The 11366-nt window shown below is 39.0% G+C and overlaps 1 protein-coding gene across 1 annotated transcript in view; it reads left to right on the top strand.

Moving 5' to 3' along the window:
- PKNOX2 (PBX/knotted 1 homeobox 2) overlaps positions 1–11366 on the top strand; it is a 31979-nt gene that overhangs the window by 4180 nt on the left and 16433 nt on the right. The window contains exons 2-3 of the mRNA XM_010008097.1: positions 4037–4170; positions 9377–9548. Of these exons, the coding sequence (XP_010006399.1) occupies positions 4037–4170; positions 9377–9548 (306 nt within the window). The remainder of the gene's footprint in view (positions 1–4036; positions 4171–9376; positions 9549–11366) is intronic.

Genomic DNA, 11366 nt, shown 5'->3' on the forward strand with positions numbered 1-11366 from the left:
AATAATAATAATAATAATACTTTTTACCAAGTGTGGTAGCACACCCTGAGCAGCTCTACCTGTTGGAAATTAAAGAGGCTGCATAAAAATCCCGATATTTTTCCATAATAAATTAAAAGAAAAAGCCAAGTGGAAGTCTTCCACCATTACTTTGTCAAAATTAGTGAAAAAAGTGGGTTTAAAAATAGGAATTTTCAGCACTGAAAGTGATGAAAGCAGCTTTGGCCTGCAAAAAAAAGTGCTTTTTAGCTGGAACACTCAAAGCCAAAAATGGAAAAAAAAATTAAAACTTAATTATTTACTTACTATATAAATGTATTTGAAAATCATTAAAATTTGGGTGGACATGTTGATATTTTACCATTTTCAGCACAGAATGTGATCAGAACAGCTTTGTCCCCACCCAAAGTGCTTTTTAGGGGGTTCCTTTCAGGCCAAAAATGGAAACTTAAATAATAATAAGTATAAATTTAAATATATTTTTTTTTTAAGTCACAGATGAAAAATTGTCTGGAGATGTTGATTTTGTAGTAGGAGGGAACCCCCAACTCCCAGTGTCCTCAGCACATTTTTGAGCTCAGAACCCCTGTGATGGCAGTAGAGAAATTTCACTGTGAAACATAAAGGAATGGGGTAAATATCACAGATTTAAGACACTTTCTTGCCCTGAAGAAACAGTGGTTCCTCTCTAAAATTAATGTATTTGCTCATAGTCTTCAAAAAAGCCCTAAAACAAGTGGGATTATCTCACTGAAACCTGCAGGAAGCTCCACATCTCCTGGTGACTGCTATGGACTCCAGCCAATGTTTTTTTTTCCAAAAGGAGTGAAAAAAACAGAAATATAATATAAAAAGGAATACAACAGGGAGGTGATGTACATCATTGAGGAATCTGCACCTCAAAAATCTCTACTGTAACTGGGAGTCTTGCAAAACCATGGGGTCTTTTTACTTTTTTACATTTTAAGACATTAATTATCTTTGAAAAGCATTTTAAAAGATATTTTTAACATATTTTCTTACATAACATGCATAACTGTTTAACATAGTTTTAGCATATTTAAAACATTGTAAAACATTTTTAACAATCTTACATTTTTAAATGCTTACGTATTTTTATATATTTTAAACACTAAAAATTTCTTATATTTTTACATAACATAAATGTAATTTTTTTCCATTTTACTTTTTACACTTTTAAAGACATCTTTGCATAATCTTTTTACTTTATTTTTAATCTGTTTTAAAACAACTTTGAAACAGGTTGTACATAATTTTTTTAACATTTTTTGCAATGTTTTTCAACATCTGTTTGTTTCACTCCTGCAACTGTTTTTGGCCATTAAAAAAAATAATTATATATATATAAAAAAAACCCACTTGCAGATTTTTTTTTCAATGCTTGCAACTTTAATACCCAAATTCAGACCATTTTCCCCCACAATTCTCCATTTTACCATTGCAGAGATGCCCTGAGCAAGAAACCTGCTGCCTTTTTCCTCCTTTTCCATCCCTACCTGCTCCATAAATAAAGCCACAATTTGGCTGTGTATTTCCCGTACCCAGCATCCTGCTGCATATACATCTGAGCATCCTCTTGCCTCTTTTTCTGCCAATTTGGGATTGTTTTTATTTATTTATTTATTATATTCTTTAGTCTAAGGTGAGGTAACACCTTCCAAACAGCTGCAGTGGAGGTGAGGTTTTTTGATAATTATCCAAATTAAGTTGCAGACTTGGCTGGAAAAAGAGCCAAGTTGGCAGGATCTTGCAGCAGGATGAGAGAAGGACGTTGGCATTCTGGTAAATGAGCATGGTAAGGAAAAAAAACTGGAAATAAAGGAAAAAAGCCCTTTCCCCCACCAAAAAAGTAATTTTCAAGGGAGATAACAGGGAAAAAAAGAGCAAAAGCATGGGGAGATACTCCATGAGCATCCCAAATCTGGTTTTATTTTGGTTGTAGATAGAAAGTGGGGGGGAAAAAGAGAAAGTAAGTGTTTTTCATTGATTTATTGGAAATCCAGTTCTGGGTGGGGAGAGTTAGCAATGAAACAGCACTGGATGAATTCAGAGATGCTGGAGCCAAACTTTGGAGTTAGAAACAATAAAAGAGATTTAAAAAAAAGACAGAAAGACAGAAAGACAGACGAAAGAAAGACAGATGAAAGAAAGACAGAAAGAAAAAGATAAAGAAAGAAAAAGACAGACAGAAAGAAAGACAGAAAGACAGAAAGACAGAAAGACAGAAAGACAGAAAGACAGAAAGACAGACATACAGACAGACAGAAAGAAAGAAAGAAAGAAAGAAAGAAAGAAAGAAAGAAAGAAAGAAAGAAAGAAAGAAAAGAAAAGAAAGAAAGAAAGAAAAGAAGAAAGCACCGTATCGGCAGGAAAAGGTCAGGCAGGATATATTAAACTCAAACATTTTAAAGGCTAAAGGTGTCCACGGTTTGGGCTGGGGTTGGGTTTATGCAGCTTTTAAGGGAGGTGAGATATCTGCTTGTTTTCATGCCAAGAAACTGAGTATCAGGGTGGATTTGGCTGGAGAAGACTGGGCATACACGTCTTTTTATATGTATGTGTATGTATATATATAACATAAATATAACATATATAAAAACATTTTATTTCTTTATATCTTTATTATATATATTAATATATTATTAATATTTAAACACATTTATTTTCTAGATTTAGAAATACTATTAATATATAATCAGAGAAATAAATATAGGATTTTATTAGAAAATTTAAATATGTGCTGAAATAAATATGGTATATTTTACAAATAAATGATGTATAAAAAGATTTTAGTTCTACATGATAATCCCAGAAATATATAAGCATATCAGACCAATAAATAAATATATAGATATTTTATCTATAACTACACACAGAAATTTATATACAAATATATTAGACAAATAAATAAATTACATATATTTAGCAAGAGGTAGAGCCTTCCTTTTGTTATGCAATTGAAAATCTTTGAGTGGAAACAGGCAAAAGCTAATTTTTTAATATTTCCACACCACAGCAGGTGAAACATCCCTTTTATGTTAATTTTCCAGCAAAATTTTGAGGTAAAACCACCAGATTTAGGGGATCTGGGGATTTAGGGGGTTCAAATGCTGATGCATTTGAAACCAAATTGATTAAAATTCTCTTTGAATTTTTATTTTTAACTGAATCTTGTGAAGATCAAGTGATACATCACAGGGTGTACATTGGAGCCATCTGCAGCCCGGCAGCAAGTAATTCCAATTTCTTTAATGCAACTATTAATTTTAAGCAGAAATTGCCTCTAAATACATGCAATTTAGGGGGTGGCCACTCAGGGTTTGTGCTGGAGGTGATTGGTGTGTGCACTGGTGCGCCCACCTCTGCCTCTTACACACATATATTGAACAAAAATAATTGCAATTTTTTCAAAAAGCAAAATATTCATTAGTAGAAGGATTTAGTGCAGAGTGGACAGATTTTTCCCTGTAGAATCCAGCCCTGTTCGCTTCACATTAGCAGTCTGGGGCCAAAGGTGGGTGATTTAGGGATTGGCCAAAAAAAAAAAAAAAGGTTTTCTCTTTTTTCTTGTGGAGCAAAAATGGCTCATCCTCAAACTTGGCAAGTTGGAAGAGGCTCAGATAATTTTGGAAGGAGGTTGAAAACGTCTGTGTGTCTAGACAGTAGTACCTGCTTGGGAAAAACTCTTGGCAAGCAGCTGATTTAAAGCATAATGAATTCCTCCCCACCTTTGCAATAAGGTTGTCAGGATGTTTTTTCCCTGTGCTTTCCCCAGGTGAAAAAATGGGAGGAAAGTGTGAAAATCTTAAACCTACTGTTTCTAGCATTAGATGAAATGCAAATATCATTTTATGCCCAAAACCATCCTGCCCCCAACCATGGGGCTGCCCCCTCCTAAATCTTAAAAATTCCACACAAAAAGCAGCAAAACACACAAAAGAGCAAAAAACCCCATTTTTATTTCCTTTTCTTCCTTTTTTCCCTCTCCTTTACTTCCTCTCCCCCCCTTTCCCAGATGACAGCCACAGCCCAGCAGCCCACCAAGGCCCAGCCTGTTCATCTCCCCACCCCGGCCACCACCGCGCCGGTCCCTGCTGTGGCCAGCGACCCCCAGGTGCAGCTGGAGGCAGACAAACGAGCCGTCTACAGGTGATGCAAGCTAAGAAGCAGTGGGTGTTAATTAATTAATGCATTTATTAATGCATTATTGCATCAATGCATTAGTGGTTCTAATGCGTTATTAAAGCATCGATCTGATGGTTGATGCACTGATTCATTGATGCACTCATCATTTTAATGCATTATTAATCTGCTATTACTCTAATGCATTAATTAACACACTGGAATGGGGGGAGGGTGTTAGCAATTAGCTTATTTTTAGGAATAATAATAATTAGTGATAAGAACTATGCAGGGTGCTGGAGCTTCTTTGTGGACCTGGTTTTGAAGCATCTCCCTCCCTCAAAAATATTCACCCCCAAAAAAACCCTCCAAATTACCCTTTATTTTGGCAAAATGATGTGATTTGGGGCTGAAAAAGCACCCAGGAGTAAAATCAAGTATGAATCTGAAATGCGCAGTTGATGCATCTGTGAGCAGCAATGGGTGCGGGGTGGATGAGCCCCTCCTGTCTCCTTTTTTTGTCACTCTGGCTATAATAATAGGGAAATATATATACAGTAATGTTATTGTGTAAGTGTATTAAGTAACATTATCTTTATTTAAATGGTGTAATTATAGAATTAATATGCAATTACATGTGACGTAATTATTTACAATATTATAATGTACACAGAAATGATGTAATGATAATGTATATTATAATTAGGGTTAAGCGTTAAGACTAAGGATTAACTCCCCTGTTAATGGTCAGGGCCACAGGGACTTGTGAACCAAAAAATTGCGGCGTTGAAGTGAAGGAATTAAAGTATTTTGACTCCAAATATCCAAATATTACAAGTCCAGAAGGCCTGGAAAGGCAGATGAAGGCATGGAATAAACCCACCAGTGTCCCAAGAAAATGCAAAGGATTATTCCCAGTGGGTCTCCAGATTTTTTCCAATGCTGGAAATAATTTTCTCAAGGCAAAAAAGGTCATTCAAGAAAAGAAAACCCCTTTTCTTTGCACTTCTGCAAGGATCTTTTCACCATTAGTGAAATACCAAAAAGCCCTTTGGAGTTTTCACAGCCTTAATTTGAAGGACAAAAAAAAAAAAAAAAAAAAAGCTAGAAATACGTTTTTGGAGCTATTTCCCACCCAGAAAAGTGAGGAAAAAATAGTTGGCTGGTCCTGGGCATGTTGCTCAAACCTGGATGCTTGGTTTTGGGTGTCAGCCAAAGCTACCCCTCAAATATATTTTTATCTCTAAAAACACATCCAAGGAACTTTTCTTTTGCTGTTTGCAATACCTGCACATCACTTACAGATTTTTCAGCCCTACCCAGAATGATGGATTTTTCTTAATGCACAATAATTACACCAAGGCAGAAGGTGTTGGATGCAACTGTTGGTCGACCAACTTGGTGGGGAAACTCTGGGAAAATGTGATGTGAAATAGAAAAGCAACAGGAGAAGTCACTGCTTGCATAAAAAATCAATCCCCCCACCCTCCTTGGCCTGGGAACAGCTTGGCCAGGACTGGTCCAGCAGTGTCACTTTCCACTGGAATTTTTTCCCAGCTCAAGTATTTTATTCACTTTATACAACAGTGCACCCAGGACTTCCCAACAGATTTTTGGACCAGTCAAGATGCTGCTCCCACAGTAACTGATGCTTAAACAACCTCAGCACCATGAGACAAGAGATGGGGTTTTCCAAGCAGGAATATTGGATTTCTTAATGTTAAGTTTTGGGGTTTTTTTGGGGGGGGTTTGGTTGTTTGTCTTTTTTTTTTTAAGGTTTGTTTTGTTTTTACTATATATATTATATATATATATATTTTTGGTATATATAAAATATTTTTTATATATTTGATCTGGGTAAAAGAAAGCAGGTTTGGATATGCCAACAGTGCTGGTACCAGCCGGTTAGGCCTGCTGAAGGTGAGGAATGAGGCCATTAGAGGAATTAATATTTTTTAATTAGTCCATATCTGTTGAATCCTTTTTATTAGTCACAGCCAACAACCTCTCTCTGGCAGGGAAATGTCAGGGCTGGTTCAGCCCTTTGATTGGGAGGATTCCCTGGGGGGAAAAAAAGAAAAAAACAACGAAAATATTTTTGCAAAACTATGTTCTACAATTTTTCCACCCCAAAACTCTTCCTTGTACCACAGGGGTGATTTTTCCACCTCTGTAACACCCTCAGTGGACAAAATCCTCCTGTTTCTCCATGCATCCTGGATATCCAGCTGATTTTCTCCAAAATTTCATAGCAAGAAAGGGCTCCAGCTCTCAGCTTCCATGCCATCCCCCATGGTCAATGTTCCCTTCCTTCCAAGGAAGGTTGGAAATAGCGAAAAACTGATCCTTTTTTTACATGGAAAAGAGAAATAAAAATTGCAAAACCAATTCAGAGTACAGCTTGTGGCAGAAACCCAAATTTCACCACTCCTTGACATTATGTTCAGCTATGGACCTTTGGGCACTCCCTTGTCTCTGCACCTCCCCTTTGTTTTGTTACATTTTATTATTTTATGTTACCTTACTTTGTTTTGTTTTAGAGGGTCTTTTGTTTTTTCTTATATTTTTGTATTATTTTTTACATTTGTATTTATTTACTTGATTGGATTATATTATATTTCATTCTATTTTATCTTATTTCATTTAATTTTATTTTATTTTGCTTTATTTTTATTTCCAGCTGAAAGGCAAACCTCCTTCTTCCTGCCAGTGCTCCAAGACTTTCACTGGGGTTACCCTCCCCCCAGTTATTAACACTGAGGAGCACATGGTGATACAAGCAATGGTCTTAACCCCCCTGTGGTGCCTGCAACCCCTCAGAGCAAAAGGGCTACAAACCACTTGGGGGCTGCAAATCCATCCCCCAGTGTCCCCCCCCATCCTTGGGGTAATTCTGTGCCTTGACAGAGTTGAGGGAGCAGCTCTGGAAATGGCAGCGGGCACCTGCCACTGAGCCACCAGCTCTTAAATCCCAATAATTCCACCCACTGCCTGGAATTTGCCTTTCATATCCCTCAGCTCAGCCCAGGCAGGGCTGCCGAAATTATGAAATTATTTTCCCTCCCACCCCCACTCCCTTCTCCCGCCTGGGTGAATCTTGCATTAAATCGGGATCAGGACAGATTAAACTATAATATGCTGCGGTATGAGTGGCTGCAAATGAAGACTTAGCCCAGGGGTTTAACCCCTTCGCCTGACTTCTCTTGGAAAAGAGTGGTGGGAAATGATTCATCATCATCTTTTTGGACATCTTTTGGACGTGAAATGGTGGAGCGAGTCCCATTGCACTGGGACAACTGGGGTGCTGGGGAAAACCGTCCCTGGAGCAACATTTTTGCATTTCTCCCCTGAAAGACAATTAAAACTTTATTTTTTTAATTACTTTTTTTTTTTTTTTAATTGCATGGCTGGAGAAGTTCATTGATGGTTGTGCTAACTCATGGTCTTCATCTTCTTCTCCACATGCTTTGGTGCTGTTTGTATATTTGCATTTTATATCGCTTTGGCGTAGCAGCATCATTAGAGCAGTTTCTGGATTTGCCAGGAGAACTATAAACCTTAGTTTTCTAAGAGCCTTCTTGTGGCAAAAAAAAGAAGTAGGATTCGACCCAGCTTTTACTTTATGCATTGACATGGATGTGCTTGACAGATGTGCCAAGACACCTCTTGGTGGAGACGCAGCCCATAGCAGTGTTGGTCCATAGGATGCTGCAGACACGTGGAAATACCTGCTCATCCCCATCTGGTGTCTCCTAACAAGACAGACATTCTGGGGTAAAATATTACCATTGATGAGCAGGTGCTGATATTGATCCCCAAAATGCAAAGCCACCAGGACAGCAGATGACCCCAAGACAACTACACCAAAGCCGTACCTTTTTGCTCTTGGCAAAACATTTTGGAAATGCCAGCTTTGGTGCAATGATGGAAACCACACAGATGCTGGGAGAAGCAATTGCCTGGTGGAGAAGATGGTGAATTTTGAAATATTTAAGCTTTTTGTTGTTGTTAGAAAAGCTCTAGAGGGATCAGGTTCGTTATTGATCCCAATAATTCCACCCACTGCCTGGAATTTGCCTTCCATATCCCTCAGCTCAGCCCAGGCAGGGCTGCCGAAATTATGAAATTATTTTCCCTCCCACCCCCACTCCCTTCTCCCGCCTGGGTGAATCTTGCATTAAATCGGGATCAGGACAGATTAAACTATAATATGCTGCGGTATGAGTGGCTGCAAATGAAGACTTAGCCCAGGGGTTTAACCCCTTCGCCTGACTTCTCTTGGAAAAGAGTGGTGGGAAATGATTCATCATCATCTTTTTGGACATCTTTTGGACGTGAAATGGTGGAGCGAGTCCCATTGCACTGGGACAACTGGGGTGCTGGGGAAAACCGTCCCTGGAGCAACATTTTGCATTTCTCCCCTGAAAGACAATTAAAACTTTATTTTTTTAATTACTTTTTTTTTTTTTTTTAATTGCATGGCTGGAGAAGTTCATTGATGGTTGTGCTAACTCATGGTCTTCATCTTCTTCTCCACATGCTTTGGTGCTGTTTGTATATTTGCATTTTATATCGCTTTGGCGTAGCAGCATCATTAGAGCAGTTTCTGGATTTGCCAGGAGAACTATAAACCTTAGTTTTCTAAGAGCCTTCTTGTGGCAAAAAAAAGAAGTAGGATTCGACCCAGCTTTTACTTTATGCATTGACATGGATGTGCTTGACAGATGTGCCAAGACACCTCTTGGTGGAGAAGCAGCCCATAGCAGTGTTGGTCCATAGGATGCTGCAGACACGTGGAAATACCTGCTCATCCCCATCTGGTGTCTCCTAACAAGACAGACATTCTGGGGTAAAATATTACCATTGATGAGCAGGTGCTGATATTGATCCCCAAAATGCAAAGCCACCAGGACAGCAGATGACCCCAAGACAACTACACCAAAGCCGTACCTTTTTGCTCTTGGCAAAACATTTTGGAAATGCCAGCTTTGGTGCAATGATGGAAACCACACAGATGCTGGGAGAAGCAATTGCCTGGTGGAGAAGATGGTGAATTTTGAAATATTTAAGCTTTTTGTTGTTGTTAGAAAAGCTCTAGAGGGATCAGGTTCATTATTGGCTTGGGCCTGAGGTTTGTACCACCATGCTGGGAGGGAATGGCTGGATGGTGTGTGGTGAAAATGGAAATGGAACCTTAAGCACTGGATGTTATTGTCTGCTTTGTCCTCTGCAGGCACCCGCTGTTCCCGCTGCTGACTCTGCTCTTTGAGAAGTGTGAGCAGGCAACACAGGGCTCTGAGTGCATCACTTCAGCCAGCTTTGACGTTGACATAGAGAACTTCGTCCATCAGCAGGAACAGGAGCACAAGCCCTTCTTCAGTGATGACCCTGAGCTAGACAACCTGGTAGAGGCAGCTGGGGCTTGCCAGATGGTTTTGGGGAGGTTGGGGAGAGGGTAAGGGATGAGGAACAAGTTATGGAGATTTACTATCTTGGGCAATGTCTTAGAGCTCTATTTGTAGCGTGGGCCATTTTGGCAATGTTCTCCACATACCTTGCAAGACCTTCCCTAGGACCTCTGAGATCTTTTCCATAAGACTGCTTGTGGAAACAAACCCTTTCCCAATTTTTGGCTAGTTTTCCCACTAGCACCATAAGGACAATGCATTTCCTGGAAACAGCCAAGATTGATGGCTTGTTTGAGCCCCAAACCTTGGAATCTCTGCAGGAATTACTGTTCTTTGGTGCAGCTCTTGATAGCATCCATGTTCTTGTCTGTCACCACCTTGTTTCAAGTCTGATGGCCAGATCCTGTTCTAGAAACAAGACAAAGTAAGAACTATTTCTGAAGAAGAGCGATGCATGTCATTGGTTTAGGACACTTTGGACCATTTTTGGTGGTTTTCTTATAACAGAAATCCAAATTTCCTACAGTATCCAATGCTGATGGAAAGTGCCTCACAAGACACTGCTTGGAATTGAACTTTTCTCTTACAGGGACCTCAGGAAACATCCCCAAATCCCATTATTTTGTCCATGAAGCCTCCACATGTGGGCTGCATGGCAAGCAAATGGGTAGACAGGTGTATGGCACCATCCTGGTGCACCCTTCAAGCGTTCTGCTAGTGAACTTTTATAATGAAAAGAGGCAATATTCTGACTTCTGATGATGCAAAGAGCAAAACACATTCCCTGAAGGCTGCCATGTTCCCTGGGTCATATTGCAGAGGGATTTGCATGCCAGAAAATAAGCAAAATCTGGTAGTTCACAGGCAGTTTTTTCCAAATATTGTAGTTATCAAAAGAGGTGAGTTCCTCCAACAACCTGCCATGAAGGGAAGAAGAATGAATGGTGCCCATCCAAGTGCAAAAACTAACACATTTCTAAAAAAAAAGCAAGTATCTCAAGCTGGATTAGAATCCAGCATCTTTTGTCCCCAAGTTCAGCTTGTGGAGGAGTTTCGAGAGATCCCTAAATCAAGAATGGCTTGGCAGTCTGAGGAAAGTCCTTCAAAAAAATGCATCTTGCAAAGTTTCAGAGCCAAGAACAGAAATAGCTCAGGGTTGAGTGACCAAAAAAGCAACATTTTTGATTATTTAATTTTGGGGACTGAACATGGATCAAATGTTGAGGTGCACCAAAAAAATCCCATTGCATTAAATTAGATAAAAATGGTGCAGTGAGGAGAGAGACAGAGTTAGCTGAGGCTAAAAGACCCATAACATTTTGGAGGAGGAAACCCCATTCCTTCATATATCAAGCTGAAACATCAGCGCAGGAGAAGTATCCACAGAGGCTATTTTCACTGGGGATTTTTTGTGGTATTTTCCAAAAAAACTACACCAATAATTGTTGGACTATACTTGCTGCTGAGGTGAAATTTAGCCATGGAGATATACCTTCATCCCATGAATGGCCTCGCAGCACTGAATGTATTTATATTCATGTGTGTGTAAATATATTTTTTTTCCGTATTTCTAGGACATAGCTGTATGTATTTATTCTAATCCAATACTCTTAAACTTTTCTAAAGGCCTCCAAGGGTGGTTGGCCTCCATCAAGACAGAGAAAATCGCTAATGTGATGCTGACGAAGGACTATACTAGTTGCTGGGAAATGCCAGTGGGAGGGAATTTTGGATAAAAAAGTGTTTCCACCTGTTCTTGAACAGAGACTTTTTCCCTATTTGCATTTTCCTCTTTTTTTTTTTTTTTTTTTTTAA

Source organism: Chaetura pelagica, unplaced genomic scaffold, assembly GCF_000747805.2.
Source record: "Chaetura pelagica isolate M959 unplaced genomic scaffold, ChaPel_1.0 scaffold32, whole genome shotgun sequence".
Lineage (NCBI taxonomy): Eukaryota > Metazoa > Chordata > Aves > Apodiformes > Apodidae > Chaetura > Chaetura pelagica.